This window comes from Procambarus clarkii, chromosome 18 (genome assembly GCF_040958095.1).
Source record: "Procambarus clarkii isolate CNS0578487 chromosome 18, FALCON_Pclarkii_2.0, whole genome shotgun sequence".
In the NCBI taxonomy this organism is placed as follows: Eukaryota; Metazoa; Arthropoda; class Malacostraca; order Decapoda; family Cambaridae; genus Procambarus; species Procambarus clarkii.
This window is the reverse complement of record NC_091167.1, coordinates 10,868,485-10,891,996: the sequence shown is the minus strand read 5'-3', so window position 1 is coordinate 10,891,996 and position 23,512 is coordinate 10,868,485. Positions and strand designations below refer to the sequence as shown.

Below are 23,512 nucleotides of genomic sequence, written 5' to 3'. Positions count from 1 at the left end.
AACAAGACGTGAACAGGCGGCTCCCAAGCGGAGGAGGTGTCCAGACATCCGCTCGGCGTCAAGGTTGAACCAGGAGTCCCAAAATCTGGTTGTACAACTCATTGGAATAAAGTATCTTTTCACATCACTGATCCTGGGCAAAGGAACCACGCAGTCTATTACTACAAGGGGGGACTGGCTCTAGTAGAATAATAGTTTGCAGTAAAGCCCTTAGAACCCTCTGACTCAAGTTACCCAATGTTAAACAATTAATCGACCTGGAACAAGAATAACTGGCCACAACACTGAAATTTGGGGCTAGAAGACACATTACCAATATTAAATGTTACACAAGATTGACTAAATTGTCCTCCCATGACATAGTCTCGAACTGTTTGGAGTACTGTCTCTTTACAATCATTAACTACTAAGCTGGGTCACACCCTCAGTCAAATGAGGAGCAAGGCTCAAGGGGGTCTTCATCTACTTGTCAAAAGCTGCTTCTCTAGGTGATCTCCCACTCTCCAACAATGGTTCTAAATCACAGACTGTCTCCTCACTACTCTCATATTTTGGGGTCAGTCCTCCTTAACTTACACAAAGCCAGTGACACACATCCTGGAGTGCGCGGGGGAAGTAACTGGTACTCGGGCTGCCTCCCCATTACCATCCACTAGGCTAGGGTGAGGTGGAGCCTCTACAACTGACTCGCTCTCGACATCCTGGTTGGCCAAAAAGTAATCCGGAAGATCCATCTCCCTCTTTACCTTTGAAGGGGGTCCTAGTCTCTGGAACATTTACCTTGGTAGTGACAGTACTGACACTCGCAGAACTGGACACAGCACATGCAGGGTAGATAGCACCATCTACATCTGGCTGTTCCCTTAAAATAATAGGTTTTGGTAACATAATGGGATCATCCTTCCTAATAACATGTTTAATAGCCACATCATTACCCAGTATAACATTCACACCTGGAATAGGCAACTGTTTACTACCACCAACAATGCACAATCCTGGTGTAAATGAGGACTTGAGATAAATCTCTATCAGAGATATTGACTGAAAACTTGCAATACTCTGATGAACCACGGACTCAACAGTGTCTTTCTTCTCTACACCAGAAAAAACACTGCCCTAAATAAGAGTTTGGGAAGCACCAGTATCTCTCAACATAACTACTGGCTTCCAATTACTTTTCACCCGTTTTGTACCCATTTTACACATTTCACTTGGAAACATGTATGGTATGTAATTAGTCACCCAATTAGGATTTAAGTTAACAGACTGAATTTTAACTATGCAAACCCTTACACATAACTAGGTCAGTGGGTCTAGTTATGTGTAACTAGACTTGGGATGCAGTTGGAAACATGAATTAATAACATGACCTTTCTTCTTACAATCTCTCTCAGTGGTTCTCCCTGTCACACCAACTGAAAACTTTGTTACATTACTGGGGTTTTTTTTTTCCCCAACTGAGGTTTCTCAAACTTGGGCTTAGTATGATAAGAGATCATGTGAGTAGCAGGTGGGTTGGAAACTGGTTTTGACTGATAACCATCAAGTTTCTGAGAATTGTAAGTATTTTTATTTGTATAATTAAGACTGCTCTAAAAGGCACTTTAGTTAACAATTTAGTTAACACTTTAGTAGCCCAATTTTTTGTTTAGTGACTGATACAGGTTTCAAAGTAATCTATTTTGATATATAGAGTACATTAAACGATTTTAATTGTTTTATTAATATTATCTCTGCATATATATATTTAACCAATATGATAATAGGATAACTTATCAATATTTACTGTTTGAAGCATAATGGGTGTGAAGTCCTTCCACGTCTTTACAGTTAAAGATTACCAAGATCTTGATCTGCATCCACAACCTTGTTTTTGTATATTGCAGACTCATATTTAAGCATTGACATTAGTGGTTCAAATGACGAGCAACAAAAACAAAAAGTTACATTTTCTTCAAAACATGTTTTGATTCTCAAGATTGATGTCAAAAGCTCAAGTCCCATTCGATTTATCAGTTTAGTTTTCACAGATGTTACTCTCGAAAATATCCGTTCAACCAGGGCATTACTGATTGGCAAGCTGTATATTTTCAGTGAAAACTGAGCGAGGTCAATCAGTATGGGATCACCAGCAGTGTTCTTGACAGTTATTGTCTTGGTCTAAAATGACGATTCAGATGTCGGGATTTGTCACTTACAAATGTTGGATCACTCAATGGTTAACAGTAGGCGCCACTGACTTTCAATTTCACTAAGCTTAGATTGGTCAGCTAATACTAATGGAAGTTCTGAAAATGGTGGCCATGTGTGGCTAAGGCATATGATAGATAACAGATTTTTCCCCTTTTTTTAAAGTTTCAACATTACTTAGAATACGAGAAAGAAGCTATTTGCAAGCTTTCATTAAAAAATTATCGCATCTTTCTTGAATATTTTGAAACTTTTCCTGGGTTATAAAATTGTTTTGTCTGTTAGTGGCCCGAAGTGTTGAAAATTCGTAACCAAAGTCAACTTTCTCCAGGGGCAGATACATAGAATTGTAGTCCAAATTAACATGAAGCTTTGCATGATGAGGATGCACGATTCTTCTGAGTATTCCAAGAGTGAAGTTTCTAAAACAGTGTGAAGGCTACACTGATCTGCTTCATCTTTTTGATAAAGTAAATTCATCCTTTCAAAACCATTTAGGATTGGTTTGAGACATGTGAAATATAGCTTATTGGAGGGATCAGCGTACATTGAAAATAGTTGCCTTGCAACATATTTATCACAAGAGGAAAAAGCTATTTGGTAATGATTTGTTAGAGAATCCCACTGATCTAACAGCCGCTTTACACTACCGCTCCTTGCCAACCATCGTCTTCCTGACAAAGGTATTAACTGTAAGGGATCTTTCCCATCATTTATCAATCTGTAAATTTCTAGATAACTTTCTCCCCTTAACACTTTCGCGCTCTCGGCGCTCAAAAAAAATCAATACCCCAGATGCTTTCGGCACTTCGCGCCTATGCGGCAAGACCGAAAAAGTGTACACTCTTTTGACTGTCCTGACAATAATTGAAGGCGCGCGTATTTAAATTTGGTATCACTGTGTTCACAATGAAATTGTCTATAAGAGCATACCTATAAAATGCCGCCCAAGCATAAGGAGTATCAACACCAAATAAAAAACTATGCAGATCACTTGCCGAGAGCGCCAAACAGCAACAAAATGTTTCCACTCTCTTAATGGTTGCGAAGCCTACAGTTGTCCTACATCGCTAATTTTGGTATCATTGGAATCACAATAAAATTCTCTACACGGACATATGCATATGAATGTTTAATATAGGTAATTTCCCACCCGCAAGAGTGTGTGAAGTGGAGAGTAGTTAGCCGCGAGCGCACTGGCGAAAACACAGGGGGGAAATCATACTTGGAAAGTTTATACATTTATACGTTTCCTGACCCTACTTTTCTATGTACGTATTTTTTTTTATACCAATGTGTTCACAATAAAATTTTCTATAAGAGGAAATGTATAACATTTGTACAAAGCATGTGTAAGAGAAGCGCCAAATATAGAACCACGTCGCTCAGTATGCGTTCGCGGCAGAAACGAACGCATTGTTTTCGTTCGTTTGATGTTTGTCATGTTTATACTTGTTGAAACATTTTATAATTTGTATGACAGTGATCGCAGTAAAATTCCCTACACAGACATATACATAACACATACAAATATTTCCCACGTGTTGGATATATCAACGGCTAAAGGGAACCCACTGCCACACGCTCGCCACACCCAGAGCCACACCCGCCACACCCCCAAACATACTTTGTGTTTTTTTTTTTTTTTACTCATAGAAGTTTATGTGATATAATATTCATTCTGGTACCAAAAAATTCGCAAATAAATTCTCTACAAAACGTATATAATATAACTTCTTATAGATAATAAAAAATTACAAATAGGTGTACTTACCCTGTCTATGTTGATTGAAGATCAACAGTTGAGCATTTTTTCTTGACTCCACCATCTTCAGGCTTCTGATCCTGAAGTTGCTCATCTGATGTTTCTTAGGTGGAGTGAAGCTGTTGCCGGTGGTTATTTTTTCTCCACCCAAAATATCTTTCTTCGGTGGTACCTTGTGTAGCAAGGCGCAGCGCACAGTGCCACATCACAAGTTTTACATCCATATATCACGTCCCTCCTTTTGCCAGACTTGAAACAAACACAGCATCTTCTTTTTTTAGCCAAGTGCACGAGTTCATGCGTCAACTTGTAGTTGAGACGTTGTTCTGAATCTATAATTCTTGTATTTCTTGGATGCACTGGAGGAATATTGTCTTCTACAGGAACCACCAAACTTGTAGTAGAATCTTCTATGAAATCAGAAACATCAAGTGGTTCTATGTCCTCAATGTCCATTTCAGAATTTGTGGTTGATGAGTGGGCTTGAGGTGTTGAGGTGAACAGAGGACGCCTCGCACCAGATGTGCCGGGTGTTGAAACTGCCGCGTCAGCAGGAGGAGCTGCGCTGGCATCTATGTCGGGAACATGTGGTATGCTTGTTGTTGTTGTTGGCCATTCCTCGCCATGTGTTCGGTGAGGGAGAACGGGAATTTCATGGAAAAAAATCTGAGAGTATCCCCATCCATTTCGGTTAAAAAATGGAATTTATAGAAATATTTTTTCGATGGACGAGAAAAGTAGGCTGTAATGCGGAATCGTAAGAAAAAACGGCGACGAGTTATCTCTAATCTAAAGCGCGAAAGTGTTAACCCTTAACATGCTCGGTGTCTAATATCCTGCCATCCGCACAGGCGCATGTCATTTTGAAAAAAAAAAAATTTTTTTTTTTGCTAATCTGTTAAGTTCTGTTCACTGATCACGGGAAAAATAAAAAAAAAATTCTATTGTACTTTTGTTGCAATAGAGCCGAAAAGCTCGGTGATGACGTCACAATCTGCATGTTCGCTCATGCAGTACACGCCCGGGAGGTGTTGCGCGGGGTCCTCAAACAGCCAGAGTTGCCACAAATATATTTTCGCGCTATTTATTTACAATGTCTAAGCGCATTTTATCTAATTTTTTTTCACTAATTGTGTTTCAAATACTGTTTGAACATATTTTGTATCAATAATTGTTGCATATTTGAGTATACACAGGCGCACACAAATGTTTTCAATTACGGCAATATAATATGTCATTACAGTCTATTATATTGTATGTTCTGCTTATATTTGTATATATTTACACACACGCACACGCTATCTGCTTATATGTTTACATATTTACACACACGCACACGCTATACACACTTTGAAGCACACTTAGAAGATTTCTAGACTGTGGTAGTCATTGAAGCAGTCGACAGCACATAATGGGATACCACACGTTTCACACCATGTTTGCACAAGCTTCCGTTTCTTGTCTCTACGTGTCGTTGTTTTACACACCAAGCAATCGCGTTGGGCTATTGCACGCTTCCCACCAGGTGGCAAATACTTAAGTTTGTGTGCTAGGAAGCTTTCAGTGTGAGCGAGGCGTGGAGTACCAGCATGCTGCAACAGTGGGTTTATGATGGGCCGCTGAATACCTGGGACATCTTTTGCAAACTTTCCTAATAACTGTATTGCAGCATCAAATACAAAGTCACGGAAAGTGGGCTTAAGTCCAGTTCTCACAAGGTACATGTTGAAACAGTTCAGCATGCTCATGTCCACAAGATGGAAGAAAACTTTTTTCGTCCACCTACATGTCTTCCGCACACACTCTGCAGTGCCAATCATCATGTCTGATTTATCAATCAACCGCATGTTGATATTATAGTCTAAAACACAGTCTGGCTTATATAGTGGTGCGTTTGTTTTATGGCTCACTTTCCCACTGTTCACCATTGTTCCATCATGAATTGTTGTCAACAAGTTCACCTCTCTTTTGTCTTTCCACCGAACTGACAGAATGTTATCACTTTTCCTTCTCTGACACTCACCAACTGCAATGTCATTGTCAAACACAGGCATTTCCCTTCGTTGTGGCTTTACTGTACCAACCAATCCGGTTCTATTTTCTAGCAAGAACCGAGCTAGCAAGGGACTTGTATAGTAATTATCTGTGTATAAAATGTGTCCCTTGTTCATCCACGGAGCCATGATGGTCTTCACTACACTCCCCGAGAATCCATGTTCGTCGTTACCGGGAATGTCTACATCACTAGCCGAGTACAGAATCATGTGTAACACGTATCCTGTCTCACAATCACAAAGAACAAAAAATTTCAGGCCAAATCGGTTTCGTTTTGAGGGAATGTACTGTTTGAATGGAACACGTCCCTTGAAAAGTACGAGAGATTCATCAACCACCAGCTTCTGTGCTGGTACGTAAAAATCTCTGAATTTTCCAATAACATCGTTCATGTAGTGCCTCACTCGCCACAGTCTATCATCAGGTGTTCGGTCCTGAACACTTCCAAAATGTAGACACCTGAGGAGTATCTGAAACCTGTCTCGTGACATATATTTCCGGAATAAAGGTGTTGGTATTGTCTTGTCCTTGCTCCAATAGTCATTTATTGCATGTTTGTGACAGTGCTTCATCAACAAACAGAGTGCCAAAAACACATACATTTCCGCAACTGTGGTATTTTTCCAACGCTGCAGTCGTGAAAATTCTGTGATTTCCCTCTCAATCAGGTAAGCAGCATGCAGGTTCGTTTGGTGTACAATGTATTCCATGAGTGGTTCATCATAGAATGCTGTAAAATATTCCATCTCAGCCATGTCCTCACCTTGATTAGGGAAAAGGTTTGTAATCCCTACATCTTTATCGTCAAAGTGAGGAATATTAGGAATAAAATCGTCACCATCACTCCACTCAAGTACACCAGGCGTCCTGCGAGATGCAGAGGAAAGACGGCGAGGAAGCGATGCATACCGGCGACAAGGAGCTGAATACCGTCTGCGAGAAGCACGGCGGCTAGGTGCACGTGAGGTGGGTGCACGTGAGGTGGGTGCACGTGAGGTGGATGCACGTGAGGTGGATGCACGTGAACACGAGGGTCTTGGTCCCTCATGTGGTGCCATGCGGTGGCGCTTGGCCGGGCGAGATGCTGCTGACGCGACAATTTCTCGCCCAGTTACACCACTGGTACCAGCCACAGGCTCAATAAAACTTTGATCTGAGTCACTAAACCCAGAAAAGGAGTCACCTCCCTCTGACTCGTCACCCTCAAACAGAAAATATCCACAGGAACTGTGAGGTCGTGGTAGAATTGGGGTAGAAACTGGCCGAGGAGGCATGGGTGAGCGTAGAGGCCTCGCCATGGCATGGCGGTCATTCTCACTTTCACTGCTGCTGCTACTATCACCCGACAACTGTGTATAATCCTCATCGTTGTCTGAATCGTCAAACACACTTTCTTCACCTTCAGAGAATAATTCGTGGGCTATTTGCTCTGGGGTGAGGGACTGAGTGGTGCGTGCCCGTGAGGCGTTTGACCGTGCGCTCGCCATGGTGACTCTCGCTAAACTGAGGCCTCCCATGCCTTCGGTTCGTGAGCGGGAATTTTTTTCAAAATGGCCGCTGTTTACTAGAGCCCCTGGGCAGCGTATAGGACCCCCAGCTACACCGCGGGCCATTCAAATCGTGCGCGGTACCCATAATCGTCATATGACGTGAAGCGCAGTTGACTGGTAAAACGATTTACACTTCATATGAAGTGTTGTGCACTTTAAGGGTTAACCCTTAACATGCTCGGGGTTTAATATCCTGTCATCCCCACAGGCGCATGTCATTTTGAAAAAAAAAAAATATTTTTTCTTCCAAACCCGTTAATTTGTGTTCACTGATCACGGGAAAAATAATACAAAAATCGTAAGTGGCATATATTGCCTGCTATAGGGCGGGGAAGTCTGGCAAAAAATAGGCGCTGACTCAGTGTGCGTCCCAGGCGGTCTGTTGCTCGCAAGCTGTCAGGCCGGAGTTGCCACAGAGAGATAATTACCGAATTATTTCAATGTCTCTGATTGATTTTTCATACTTTTTTTGCTGTAATATTATTCAATAGTGTGTAGTTTGATATATTTATATAATGAGTGAATCATTGCTGTACTCAAAAATATGGTGTGCATATTGCTGATTCAATTATGTTCTTCAATCAGTGAACAAATACTTTGTCGGTTATTACATTATAAGCACAGGTTATATATAAGTATCTGCATGTTTTGTTCACTATAACGAACCACTAAGTAGCTATTATGAGTCAAAAAGTAACGAGGAGTGACTGCCGTTTACCAGCCAGTCACTCCCGCCCTCCCTCCAGTCATCTGACTCACCCACATTCTCCCACAATAATGTTTTTGCTATAATTCACTATATGCAGACGTTATATATAAGTATCTACATGTTTTGTTCACCATAACTGTACATCTAAGCTTGTATGGTGAGTAAAGGCACAAAGATGTGGCTACTCACACAGTCAGCTGATCGGCGGCCGCCCTCAAGGCCAGACGCACTAATATTTCTCCTCCAACAATACTGTGTGGTGTTATTACGCTATATACACACGTTATATATAAATATCTACCTGTTTTATTCACCATACTTGTACAAATAAACTGGTATGCTGCCCAAAGACCATCGTGGTAACCAGTAAACAACACCGTCGTCTGCACGGTGGCGTTGTGCAGACGACGCCACCGCCCTCACCAAAATGGCGGCTCCAAACCTTCTCTTGCTGTTTATACCCTCTATACACACGTTATATATAAGTATCTACATTTGTGTTCACCATAGCGAACCACTAAGCTGGTATGCTGAGTGCAGTCAATAAAAGGTGGCCACTCACACTCAAAAGACATCGCCACCACCCTCCCTCTAACAGCATTACTCCTCCCTCCATGGCGCACAGCGCTAAATATCACCACAATCCTGCTATTATCAGAACCCTGGTCAGTTTTATCACAGTCAGGGGTCTTCTGTAATAATATCATCGCTACATAATAGCATGAACAAGTATAATTTGGCATTTTTAGGCGATGCTGTGGTCACAAGCTGAACAGCAGTGCTGTTAGCTCATGCTGCGTGCGTCAGGCTTGGTTGCTCACTCAATACTGAGGCCAATAACACCCTGGAGTTTGGCCCACGATTTTTTTTAAAAATGGCATCTGTTTACAAGTCCTGATGAAGGTGTGGTGAACCCCGTGTATCCGCGGGCTGTTTAAATCTTGCGTAGTACTCCAACACATCATATGACGTGATGCGCAGTTGACTGGAACAACGTCCAGCACGTCATATGACGTGATGCGCACTTTAAGGGTTAATGAAGACCTGTGGTACCAGCTGTAGCTTTGGGGATGAAGTATTAATGACAATTAAGGTTGGGAAATCTATTGCCCCTGGTGAGGATTACCTTGCCTTGTGGTTACTTTTTCTTTCAAAGGTTCCTAGGATCAACGTCCGCAGGGGCCGGTCTCTGACTAGGGCTCCTGCGGTAAGTGGTCTAGCTCATCAGGCTGTTGGACTTGGCTGTGATTTGTACACATTATATTATTAAAGCATAAATAATCATCATTCAGTTTCTTAATATTAATAGCCCAAAGTAGCCCAACTTGCTTTTAAACTAGCCCCAAAAGTCGCAAGTAGCGAAATTAAAAATTTGGGAGCGTGGGGCTCTCAAAAGTAGCCCAATTCGCTACTTGTAGCCCAATCTGGCAACCCTGAACTTGGTGACAGTGTGTGATAAGCCATATATCAAAATACACTTTTTAATCTCGTAAAATCAGTGATAGTCTGGTCATGTCCTCTCTTTGAACCATAAAATTTCTGTCTGTGTGCTTCTGGTATTTGCTCATATGCAGTTAAGATACTCTGTTTGACAAACTCAACATCAAATTATTGGCATCAGATAATGAAGCAAAAATCTCCTAAGCCTTGCTCTTAAAATGACCTTGCATTATTGCTACCCATTGCTCCTCTGACCAATTCATACTAATGGCTATCTTCTTAAAATGTAAGAAAAGTATCTCAGGGTCGTTCTCATTAAATTGTGGCAAGTCAACACGCTTATTTACTCTAGTATTACTTGTAAGATCACCTGAGTAGTTACTACTATTACCATGACCAGCTACAGTTCCCTGCTCTTCCACTATTTTTGTCGGCTGCCAGTCATTGCTGAATTTCTAATTATCTAGTTTGTTCCTCTACTTGTTCAGTTTGCTCTCTCTACCTAGCTTCCTCCATCTTAATCTGAGCCTCTAACTCTTATTCTGAGCCTCTAGTCCAGCCAGTTCCAATTGTGACTAATGCAAGATGTTTTAAAGCAAGTTGATTACGTGATTCCCTCAGTTAGCTTATAAAGATTCACCTCCTTGACCTGACGTTCTTTTACTAAATGAGTTATATAGTCTTCACCAATAAGCCTTGTCCATTTGCTTTTAAACTGTTACATCGTGGCCTTGAGTGGCGAGAGTTATAGCCGTACAACGGAGGTGCAATGTTATGAAATATTATAACTATCACCGCGGGCACCCCTATGCTCGGGGTGCCACTGACCACCCTGGGAGGCCCCCCCCCCTCCTCCCAAGCTTTCCACGAGTTGTCCGCTACCCACGACCCGGCCTTGTACCTGTGGGGAGTGGAGAAAGCCCAGTTCACCCTGCAGGTCATTGAACCTGCAGCAGCAGCACCAGGCTTGCCCACCGTAACACAAATAATACCGGGACCCCCGGTACTCTCCTAAAATCTTCACTTGCTTCGGTCGCCAGCTTGATAGTCAGCATCTGCATCCTAGCAATGCTTCACGGTAATGTTGTATAGTATTGCCAGCCAAGGATATCTTTTCAACAGTAGTGCAGTGCAAGTACAGAATTGCTTTCATAGTATGCTCAAGAGATGGAGGACATATATAAACCAAATAGTAAAATAGTAATAAGTTTACTAAAGAAAAACTACATTAAACATCATAGTATAATGAACTGTAGAAACTGGAAGTTGTCGGCAGCACACCTCTCGCCACATCTGGCAACTCGATCAGCTGGGCAGACTAAAGTGACTGGCGCTCACCTCTGACGCGACTGCACTCGCCGTCACGCCGATCGCTGCCTCCACACAGGTGATGATGGTATGTGTACTGGCCTACAGTGTAGCCTATCTCAAAGATAATAATAAACACACTAATATAAATAATGGCCTAACTCGTCTAGTTCACAAGGAACTATGGGAGATAAATATTGATCTACCTTTATACTGTCTGCTACAAGACGCCGGGGCTCTGATGGTCGATGAGGTCTTCAATCCCCTGGATATTCCTCAGCGCTCAGGTCTGGAACCACAGGTCCTCAGGTGTCTCGTAGAAATGCGCCCTCGCCGTGCTCTCTTCCCCAGTATGGCAGTTTCCTCCTACTGGCCCTGACAGTACAGTACAGTGGTACCTCGAGTAACGAATTTAATCCGTTCCACGTTCGTCATGTGAAACGGATGTCATACAAAATGAGTGTCCCCCATGTAACCAGTGTGATGCACTGTGTTTATTGTGAAATTCCCCCAGTGTGCATGGCATCAAATGTTCCCCAAAATATCATTTTTCTTTGTAAAATGATAAATTACCTTCCCTGAACATGTCTATGTAAAAATAATTACCAAATTCCACTTACTTTGGCTGTGAGGGCGTGGACAAGGTGCGCCATTCAAGCACCGGGTGTTACCACAAATATATTTTCAAATATTTTTTCTATGTATTTCCAATGCGGTTTTATTTGTTTCTTTCATCGTATATGATGCATATTTGTGACCTTTACAATATGTATACAGTAGAATGTTCATAATTTTCCATGGAACTGTGATACATGTGTCAGTAATGTGTCCACAATAAATGTTTATTGTCACAGTATTACGTGGTAAAAATTCACTAAAATTACAATATGTACAGTTTCACATACTATTTACACAGTAACACACTGTATTACACACTCAGTACTTTGGAGGTGCGTAATAGTCAACGAAGTAGTCCATGGTACACAGCACGACTTTGCTCTCCTTGCACCAGCTACAGATAGATTTTCATTTCCTGTTTCATCGTTCTGTGTGCTTGCAAATAATGCACTCGCATGCACCCTTGGCATTAGTACTTGTAGGTGGTATGTAGCCAAGCTTGTAAAGTATAAGGTAGTATTGAAACGATTATAGGAAAAGCTCAATTTGTAAGGTAGTCTTGAAAAGATCGCTTTGTAAGGTCCCACACAGGAAGAGATTCAGCTAGCCTCAAAGAGTGTCCATCAGTCAGGAAGGGATTCAGGTATTCTTGAAAATATCTATGGACACCACCACCATGGAAGCCGCTAACTCTGTTCATCTATGCTACTTGTATCAGATGCATCATCACTGAACACAGAAAACGATTCATCTATGTATCATCTATATAAATTGGAGATGGCAAGGGTGGGGCTCAGAGCTACAACTGGATACGCTCGCTGTATCATCCTCATAGGTGCTGTATCACTTGCATCCGACCGTTGTGTTAAGCCCTTATTGCGCCTAGCTTCACCAATGTTATGACCCTTATGTTCTTCAAACAATAGGGTCTGAATTGCACCGACTGAGTGCAGTCTTTCAACACGGTGTGGGACAGGTGTTTGAGAGCCAGAGGCACGTGTGCCACAAATGGTTGCTCACGCACTACTAACCCAGCCAGCAGCCCTTGTCTTTCATATTCGTTATAGCAAAAGGTTCGTTCAGTATTTGTTGGGTAGGCTGCTCCATTTTGACAATCTTTCTTTGTTTCAAATGTGTTCCATTTGTTTTGTATTTGTCACTTACGTCTCAATAATGGAGCAGCCTACCCGACAAACACTGAACAAACCTTTATGGCATTTGTCCATTTTCAGATTGTTTCAACAGTTCTTTTATTTTTCGTTTTTTTTTATTTAAGAAACATGGAGCAGCCTACCTGCTGACCACCGAACGAACCTTTTGCTATAAGACAAATGAAAAATAAATATTGAACACATTTGAAGAAAGGAAAATGTCATAATGGTTTATTCAGTGTATGTAAGGTAGGCTGCTCCATTATTGATACGTAAATGACAAATACAAAACAAATGGAACACATTTGAAACAAAGAAAGATTGTTATAATGGAGCAGCCTACCTGCCGAACACCGAACGAACCTTTTTGACATTTGTTGTATATCAGACATTTCATTTCTTTTTTCCTACAAAAACGTCAATGCTTTGCAACATCTCAGCAGTCACCCATTTATATCCCAGCATCATTAGCATCTTTAAACAAGAACAACATAATTTATGTGCATCGTCGGAGGCGTCTGAGAATGTGCAAGAAGCAGCGTGGCCCCACCATGTGGTGTTGACGTTACTCAAACCAGCGTTCGCCATACTGGACGATTTGATGTCGATCGGGCCGTTCGTTACCCAAAATGTTCGTCTTTTGGGGCGATCGTTATGCGAGGTACCACTGTAGTTCTTGCACTCGTCGTCTTCCCTCACTTGCGCCTTCACTGAGACAATTCCTCGAAGATCCGGCCAGATGTCTTCCTTCCAACCTCCAGTTGACGTGACCTGGTCACAGCAGCTCTTACGTCGCGTCGGGGTCGTCCGGCAGGGTTCCACACTGCCCTCACTGCCTCGCCACCCCTCTTCCGTCAAAGACTATCTGCCTCGAGTTCTTGGTGCCCTCACACCGTCGAAACTCGGCTTCCTTGTGCTCCCTGGAAGTACACTATTCTTCTATCATGTCTGTAATATGCTTTAAGCTGCTTGAATCCACTGAGTGAGGCTCCTGGATCACCAATTTCGAGAGCTCACTTGGCGCGCATCTGCGCTCAACGAAGGGCCGTGTAACAGCTTCTGGCCGTTTGATAGCCCCAGGCATCGCTGGCCCAGTGAGGTCACAGCCTGAGGGCTGGGCCCCCCATTGTTCAATTTTAGCACGTGACCTGGCCCAGCCAATTGCCAAGCGGCTAGCACCCTTGCATCTTGGCGGGAGACTGGTCTACCAGTCGCCATCTTGTACACCTAAAGGGCTCAAGCCCCCCCTTGTAAGACTCATTTTAGTTTTGGCCTTTACTCCACAAGTAAGCACTCTTGCTACCCTTCACATACATCTAAAGAATCTCTGCATCTCGGGGAACTTGCAGGACATAGAGATATGACTCTTACAGCTGGTCAAGGGGTAGATGTAGAAGACGGCGCCGTAACAACTGTTAGGTTTAATTGACGTCCCATATAGATTAATGCAGATTTTTTAAGGTCTCTGATTCCCTCAAAGTTAGGTTCCACCAACAAAAGTTCCATTTGATTCACCACTTATTAACACTGCTACACAAAATTTAAAAACACTATATTAGCCTGGCCCCACTGGCACAAGCAAAGACATTTACCTCTAATCATGAAGTGTTGCAGACAACAAGGCAGTGTAGTAGGAGCAGAGACTTTCACACTGGTCCAAAAGGTCCAAGTAAACTCACACAGGGACTGGGTAATCACTACAAGTGTATACACACGTACCTAGGAAGGCAAGATAATGAATACCAAATACCCTGTACCAGCAAGCATAAGTTATTATTTAATTAATAAAATATGTGCGTAATAAAGTACAGCATCATGGACAGTGGCCTCCAATTTGTTACCACTTGCACTTGGTAAAGCTCATGTTCCTGGAAGTAGCTTCTGAAGCTCCTTATTGGCCTGTTCCCTCAACTGCTACCTACAAGATTAATTAATTAAACAATTCTTTTAAAAATTGAAACACCAGTTTACTCTGTGCAGGGCATAAATAAAAAATAAAAGTACAGTGGAACCTCGTTTAACGAGTGGCTCTATTAACGAGTTTTTCCAGTAACGAGCAAGCCACTCGCAGCAAATTTGTCTCTATTGACGAGCTTGCCTCTATTAACGAGCAAAACCACATGGTGCTTCCTAGCATCTCGCGGATTCTCGCAAATTCTCGGACGCCTCCGACGCCAGTAGTGTTGTTGTATCGCACTCGACAAGCATCCCTCTGGATTTATTTGAGCTTTTCTTTGGGTTTTTAGTGGTTTTGCGACTACAATTTGTAACACACGATGTCTCCAAAGAAGCTGCTTGCTAAAGATAGTGTTGTCAAAAGGAAGAAAGACACAATTACTGTGGATTTGAAGAAGAAAATTATAGCAGAGCATGAGTGTGGTGTCTGTGTGACTGATCTCACAAGGGAGTATGGCAGGTCCTCATCAACAATTTACACCATTAGTAAGGGAATGAGGAGGTAAGAGAGGATGCTGCCTCATCCACTGAGATCAAGGAAGTGTTTGGAATGTTTGAAAAGGTGAACCTTGGAAAAGAATCTTGGAAAAGCTGCCCTGATAAAGCAGTGACAACCCGGTGTGTGAAAATGTTTAATTAATTTATCACTTTGTGATAACACTTTATGAAAGTGTTATCACTTTCGCTGGTATGTCGCTTGAACGTGACACACTTTTTTCTCTTGAATGCACCCAAACACCGCGCTCAAGCATCATTTGAGCAAATATGTCTATAAAATCAAATTCTTATCCGATCGACTTGGGGATTGTATACATGTTTGCCATGAAATTTCCGTTTTCTTTAATAACCACATTGCCTATTTGAGAAAACGGCATTGTATTGTATGTTCGTGGTAAGACTATTATATTGTTGACACAACAAGTGTAATTGATGTAGTTTTTTATTTGGTGCTGGTCTAACGCATCCTTGTGTGACATTTGAAATGAAATTTGAGTGAAATTCCCAAGAAGAGAGAGTCCGCCTGACTCAGAGGTGGATTCTCCTTCCACACCATAACCCCTCTCCTCCTTCCCACCTCCCCATCGTCTCCCTCAAGCCAGCAATGACTCTTCATAAGGTAGAGTAAATATTAAAACACTACAACAAAACATTTATATTTACATGTGCAGTATTATATTTACATAAAAAAAAGTCATACAAGTATGGATGTTTTTGGGAGTGGAACGGATTAAATTTATTCCCTTTATTTTAAATGGGGAAATTTGTTTCTTAAGACGAGGTTTCCAGGTAACAAGCTCGGTGCCAGAACGGATTAAACTCGTTAATAGAGGTTCCACTGTACAAGAATATTAACAAAAAACTTACACTAAAGCTGCAATGATGAATAATTAATATTTACACACATTAATAAAAAGTCCTTTGAACTTGGCATACTCCTCAGTGAGCTTAACCCTTAAACGGCACAAAACAAACAGTGGAACCTCAGGTTACAAGTGTCCCAGTTAACGAGTTTTTAAGGTTACGAGCCCGATTTGTTCGGAAAATTTGCATCGGGTTATGAGTTTGTTAATACGCGTACAGGCTGACCTAGTGCATTGTGACACGGCGATCACGTCTCAGTTTACCAATGCATCGCGCCCAGTGACTAACCCGCCTGAATTCTTCACAAGGATTTACAGTTTTTTGTCGGATTTTTGGCCATTTGAGCATAAAAGTTATTAAATCTCGCCATGGATCCCAAGAAAGCCAGTGGTAAGGTTCAAGGCAAGAAATCGCATGCGAGGATGACAGTAGAGGAAAGACAAGAGATCATTCGGAAGCATGAAAATGGTACACGTGTTGAACTAGCTAGGCAGTACAACAAATTCACGTCAACGATATGCACTATACTTGCCAAGAAAAAGGACATTACGAGTGCTAAAGTGGCAAAAGGCATATCAACAATCGCGAAACAAAGACCACAAATACTTGAGGATGTGGAAAAGTTATTAATTTGGATACACAACAAGGAGTTAGCGGGTGATAGTGTTTCAGAGGCCGTCATTTGTAAGAAAGCCAGAGTATTGCACGAAGACCTTGTAAAGAAAACTCCTGGAACGAGTGCAGATACAATAGACTTTAAGGCAAGCAGGGGATAGTTTAACAAATTTAAATTAGGCATTAAGTCAAATGATACATGCCCAACTATTTCTGTCCGACCTGGGAATCGAACCCAGGATTCCTGATTGTGAGTTCAGGATGAAGCCAACTGCAGTAAGAGACCCCTTTATATAAACAAAATGTTTAAAAGATAAGATTTTGAACTAAATATTCTTGTTAGATTTTGGTGTTACTGCTAGTACGGGTAATTTTAAGTGTGACGAACACAGTTGTTGTGGCTACCGCCACTAACTCAACAACGTAGCCACAAGTATGATAGTCAAGAAAACCAACCTTGACATAATGTACAAATAATATTTATTAGATGTCCCCCATTAGGAATAACCTTCCTTATGAACATTTTTTATTAAACAAAATTGGGGTTAATGTGAAATCTTGAGAATTATGTATTACCTTAAAATATTGCAAGCTTGTGTGGGAAGGTGCTTGGAGGATCCCAATTATTATAGGGCCATGTCTTATAATCTTGAATAAATTAGCATAGTCACATTAAAATTGATAAACATAATATTGGCAGGAGTAATCCCAGTAGTCACAATTACAAGCAATACTTGAAGTTCATGTATGCTACAAATCCCAGTTAGCTAGTATTCATTGATCACACTACTATAACAACATTTACTTTTACAAAAGCATGAAACATTTCCCTTGTTGACAGTAAAGACTTGTAAATGTGTCACTAGTTACTCAAGCAACCTGTCCTCTTATTGAACACTACATTTTTTATACAATTAACCCCAGTGTAAAAATTGCAGTGGTTTAGGAAAACTTAAAAAAAAAAAAAAAATTTTAGGGAGTAATGAATATGGGCTCAGAACTAGGTGCATTAGTCTAGGTTTTGATGATTTATAGGCTATTTCACTGCATTTTTAACAGGAACATCTCGAGACCAGGCCAATTAAGAGCTATTACATTGTGTTTTTTGTTGCAGGTGAAAACAGAAGAGCTGAAGTCCAGCCTCCTCCAGGGTGCATGGGGAAGCAGCAGCTGTGTGAAGCAAGACAAAGCCAGTGTGTCCAGCAACAGGCTCCCCATCTACCATGAAGATAGGTCAGGTTTGGCCACTCATGGAGTGCACGATGGATCCTTGCCCACCAGTAAATTTAAGCATTCTCGCTCTGCTTCAGAGATTAGCAGCAAATCTTTTCCAAAGAGGATTCCATATCTGGAAACAGAAAGGTCTATCTCATCAGCCAGAGGCCCATTTAGCTCAAGTTTTAGGAGCATCAGTAATGCTATAGATAAGGAAAACACTAATCCTGGTGCTGCTCTTGCTGACAAAATTAGCAGAAGAAATTATACCTCTCTCAATAATGTTGACAAAGAATTGCTATGTAAAGCTTCTGAGGTTAACAGGAATGAAGATCAGCTACAATCTTTGAAAAGTTCTCAGCATGGAAATGCAGGTGAAAATGAGCGAGAATTAGAACCTGGTTTTTCTTCTCAATTATACAGTATTTCCAAAACTATAAAGAAACCAATTAACAATGAAGATGTCTTGAAGGAAGATGAAACAAACATTAATTCACAATGCAACAAGCAAGAAAATGTTTTGCCACCAATGCAAACTTGCCTTGCAGAAAATAAGAATAAAGTTCCAGTGTGGCTGCAAGAAGGGGCCAATGCCTGCCCTTCTGTTAAGATACACAACCTTGTAACAACTAGAGAATGCTTATCTTCTGAAACCTCTGTAACCACTACCCAACAAGAAGTTATTTCTAGCACAAGCTCAATGTCTAGCACCAGTGCATCCATAACGGTTTCTCCAACCGATTCTGCCATGTTGGTACCTTGCATTGGTTCTTTGGAGACCTCACTAAAAACGGAAGGATCGAGTTGTGTGACTATTGACGGTGCTCGACACAAAAGTCCCGATTGTGGCACAATAAAAAATATTTCGCCAGAAGATTTGCAGCACACCGGATCATCATCAGTTCATTTAAAGCGCACTGGGCTATCATCAATTTTACACCATAGCACAACACAGACAAGTTTACGACATAAAAATCTTTCAAAGTCTTCACGAAACACTGAGCCTCTGAAAGGTCAGCTCTCTATGACAGCAGTAGGTGCTAAACTCAAAACAGGATCTGAAAGAATTGCACAGACATGTAAAAATATTCAACAAGACGTGTCTAGTAATAGAAGTGTATCTGGTAGTGTTAAGGGAATCCTACAGAATAGAGAACATTCCAAAGCATCCACTCAACAAATTCATACACACACCACAGAATTGGAAGCCAACCCTAAGACCACATCACCAGTATCTGAAATGCTGAGGCAAATTGATCATATTTTTGTCAATGGAAAACAATACCTGAAGCTGGAGCTGATTGGACGAGGAGGATCCAGCAAAGTCTATGAGGTGTGGTAGTGTATTGTTGTAGTTCTTTCTTTATCTATATTTCTTGTAGCATTTCCAACCATTTAAGGCAGTTTGATACGTTTACAGAAACTGAAGGGTATGTAAACAAATGGTGTATAGCACTACTTCACTGATTTTTATTGGATTAAAAGTCCTAATTGAGGCTGTCAGTTTATTTTTCTTTCTTGTAACCCTCGACTACTGTACTCTACTCAACTGTACTTGGTAACGGAGAACAATTAAAAAGTATGTTTGTACAGTATTTGATGAAACATTTGTGTTTTTAATAGTAAATATGTAATTTCTAGGGGAGCCCCTTGGTGACACTGAAGCTGTTGCCAGTATACTAGCGTCCTAATACTTGGCCACATCAGTCATGGGAATGTTATTGGTCTACCAGATACCAGAGCCAGAACCTGACTCACTCAGAGGCACTGGGAGCAGGGGATTGTTACAATCACCCCTCGCTAACAGATGCACCTAGAAAGCAAAGGAAGCTATACAAAACAACAATTTGTTTCATGAAAGCATACCATTGAAACACCCAATAGACTCTGCAAAAGAATTGCCCAAAACAAAAAGGTTCACAAGAAACGACAACCCCGGTGTGCACGCACTAAGCCGCCAGTCGGCGTCAAACATCCCGTGTTCATTGTTGTTGGTGATGTGCGAATGTTAATGTCTCGCCTTCTCTAGCATGCCAGTCATCCAAGTTCCCTTTCTTTTCTATGATAAATGTTGGCCATCCTTAGGACTTGGGTGTTGTAGGGAAATGTTGGCCAGCTCATCATTCCTAGTTTAGGCTCATTCCAATCCAAATAATCACAAAAGAGGACTTTTCAAACCAAATCATCTCAGATTTTCATGAAATTTGGTGGGAATGTAGAGGACGTGAAGTAACTTACATATAGAAAATTTTAGCGCTCAGTGATGTAGGGTTTCCAATGTGGAAAAAATATAACTTTTCTGGAGGAAGCCTCTTCAGCTCCTCCGGAGCTATCCAGGCTGATATTGCTAATGTCAGACTTTGGCATCAGTCATGTGTATGGAGTTCTTTGGTCTATCGGGCACCACAAGCCAGAACCTGGCACCCCTCAGAGAGGCACGAGGAGCAATGGCCTATAGAAACCCCTGTGTGGTTGGAAGCATTTTATGTCTGCCATCGACTGGGTCAGGCACCCAGAAAGGTAGGCGTCCCAAAACAAACCCCTATTACGGTGAACATTGCTACAAAAAGCCGAACTAGTAGACAGAACTCCCCAAACAGAAACGAGCAAACAAGCATGACGTCACACGTTGCCACGCCACTGTCGGTGCAGCTCGTCCCTCCCTGGGAAGGGAAAAGGGGAACCCCCCAGACCCCGTGCCGGCAATCCACACCCCAGTTCTGAGGCTGATGCACTAGGCAGAGGTCGTGTGCTCTGGCTCCTGACTTGTTTCAGCTTTGTGCCTTGTGTGTGTGGTCACTGTCTTTTAGGTGGTGTGCGAGCCAGGAGTATTTCTTCAGTACTCGGGCTGCATGTGCCTAGGGTTCCCTTCTCTAGATGTCCGGTAAGTACTGCCCTTGGGGCCACCATCCACAAGTTCCTTGAGTTCTGCCTCAGCTTGGCCGTTTACTGCTCGATTTTCAGCCGCCCTTTGTGTGTTAGGGTGTTGTCTCCCTTGTTTGCTTTAGTGTAGGGGCAGTTTGCACTGGTATGGGGCACAGGGTACTGTGCAGCTTGTTTTTACCATTCATAGCGGCCAGGTCTGTTCCGCCTGGTTACTTTGTCCTCTTGCGGGGTTTTCTTTTTCTTTTTGTTTGCCTACCTGGTAGGGGGTGTCTGCATTGGTTATTGCCCCTGTGTACTGAGTACTCATATCTATTCAGGTGGTACCCCCTCTGCTAGGTCCCCATGAGTGTACACATCCTGGGGGTTCAGTTATTAGAAAGTTGTTGGTAGACTTGGGCGCCGGTTAACAGTACCCTGCCTGGGCTTCCCTGAGCGTGAGTTCCGTCTCGGGACCCTGGGAAACCCCACAGGGACGCGCGGGTCCGATGGATGTGACCCCGAGTCCCGCCTCATTTTGTGCGAGGTCGAGGGTTACTCTGTTTTCTTGTCTCAGCAACTCGCACTGTTTTTGCCTCCGTCACGCTGCCTGTTGGGGTGGTGACTCTTTCGACCCAGAGTCCTGCGAGTTTTGTTGCTTGCTGGTTACTCAGTTTACCCAATCTACTGATGACATTATTCGGGTACAGGCGGCACAAGCATTGCATGTTAGGTTTAGGTTGTTGAAACGCGCTAGATTGGTTGCTGCGCCGGAAGCCCCGAGTCTGCCCTGTTTTGCTTGTAGGGACTCAGACTTGGTGTTCGCTTCGGCCTTGGTTCTGTCTGCGCCTCCTCGTCCTTTCCCCTGCTCTGGTTCGATCTGCCCCCCCCCCCCCCTCCCCGAAACGTCTGAGAGGTTTTGGAATCGGGGCAGGGTTTAGATGGTCTTGAGACTCTGCCCCTTCCAGTGTGGCAACAGAGGCATTCGAGTTGGTTCTCCTTGCCAAAGCGTCTGGGTATGACCAGCGGGCCCTTTCCTTCCGGCTTTTACAGCTGCACCGGCCTTTGGGAGATGACTCGGCCCCAGGTCCTGATGTGAAGGATCCTGGGGCGGGGGAGGGGCTGACTTCGGGGCCTTGGACCTTGCCTGGGGTTTTCTACCCTGTGAGCGGGACTTACTGTTACAAGTAGTGGGGGTTTCCTTCTCCCCCTCTGCGTACGAATTGGATTTTGTGTCTGCCCCTCCCTGGGTTTGGTTCAGTGTCCCTTCGGGTGCTTCAGTCCTGCCTTTCCGGAGGTGTTCCGCTTCCCACATCCAGCCTCATGTGGTGTGGGAGGCCTTTGTGGCTTACCTCCTACGCGACCCGGATTATGCCTCTATTATGGATCTGTCTTTGTTCAGGTTTGGGTTTTCATTTCCCTACTGTATCTCTTTATGAGGTTCCGGAGTCATGTTGGCTAGCGGACTGTCCCGTTTTTGTTTTGGTGGCGTGGCATACCTTCTGTCATTCCCGCACGCTTGAGTGGCGTGAAGTGTTGACGGTGGTCCAGGTTTTCCTGGGGGGGGGGGGGGGTGAATTTGAGCATCTCAATGAGTGCTTGTTTGCCCCTGCCCAGCCTCGGGATGTTCGTGTTGTGCAGCTTCATGTGCAGGTTCCCTCCCTTTCAGCTGCGTAGGTTGCTGAGGATTTGCATGCTCGTGGCCTCCTGGCTTCGGCCTTGCGTTTCTTTTCCCTCCTGGAGCTGTCTGCTGACTGGCTGGAAGAGGATGTGGAGGCGCTTGAGGCCATTCCTGGATCCAGTGCCTTGGGCTCGGTGGCTCGCTCGTTGTCTGCCTTGTTGAAGCTGTTTGCGCTGTTCCTGCGGGATGCAGTGTCGCTGTTTTATGCCTCCTAGCTCATGTTTCGGCAGGCAGTGCTGGCTTCCTCCCTGGAATCTGCCTGGGCTCTGGCTCTTAGAATGTCTTCACATTTCTGTCCCTTGCTGTTTGCTGATTCGGCAGTGGCACAGTACTGTATTTGCAGGCAGCTTCAGCTAGTTGTCGTCTGAGGTCCGATTTGTTGGTTCTCCGGGGGTCCTGAGGGGGGGGGGGCCTTCTCGGAGGGGTCGTACCAGGGCTTGGGGTTCCGCTCGTCGGGGTAGGCCACTGGTGCTAGTTTCAAAGCCGGCGCCACCTTTGGAACCGTCTTCGTCTGGTTGACGCGGTGTTCGCTCTGAGCGAAGCGCCAGTTCTCATAAGGGGCACCAGCCCTTTCGCGGTTCGTCCCATTGACGAGATAATGAGGGGGGGAGGAGGCTTGCTGTGTTCGCTCACGCCTGGTCTCACGATTTGTGGGCTTTTCGGGTCGTTTCGGTCGGCTTGCGTTGGGTGGCCCCCTCCTCCTTCGGGGTGGGGGGCTCGGGCGTGATGGGGCAGGCTCTTCTCCTGCAATCTGTCAGGTCGTCTTGGAGTGGGTTCGCTCGGGCGTGGTCGAAATGGACGACGTCTCAGATGGGTTTCCAGTCTGTGCGGACCTGCGGTTCATTCTGGACTTGTCCCGTCTGAACCTCTGGGTTGATTGCCCCTCCTTTCGGATGACTACGCTGTCCCAAGTCTGGCTTCTATTAGAGCCGGGTGCTTGGATGGTGTCCCTGGACCTCCGGGACGCGTATTGGCACATCCCGACTGGCTCGGTCTCGGTTTTGTTGTGGGGTGTCAGAGTTACTGCTTTCGTTG

The 23,512-nt window shown here is 43.4% G+C and overlaps 1 protein-coding gene across 2 annotated transcripts in view; it reads left to right on the top strand.

Annotated features, from left to right (window-relative positions):
• The window catches only part of Mps1 (Monopolar spindle 1), a 143,880-nt gene that overhangs the window by 40,771 nt on the left and 79,597 nt on the right, over window positions 1-23,512 (top strand). For both annotated transcript variants that reach the window (XM_069326255.1, XM_045733494.2), the window contains exon 4: window positions 17,834-19,267. In XM_069326255.1, coding sequence (XP_069182356.1) covers window positions 17,834-19,267 — 1,434 coding nt within the window. The remainder of the gene's footprint in view (window positions 1-17,833; window positions 19,268-23,512) is intronic.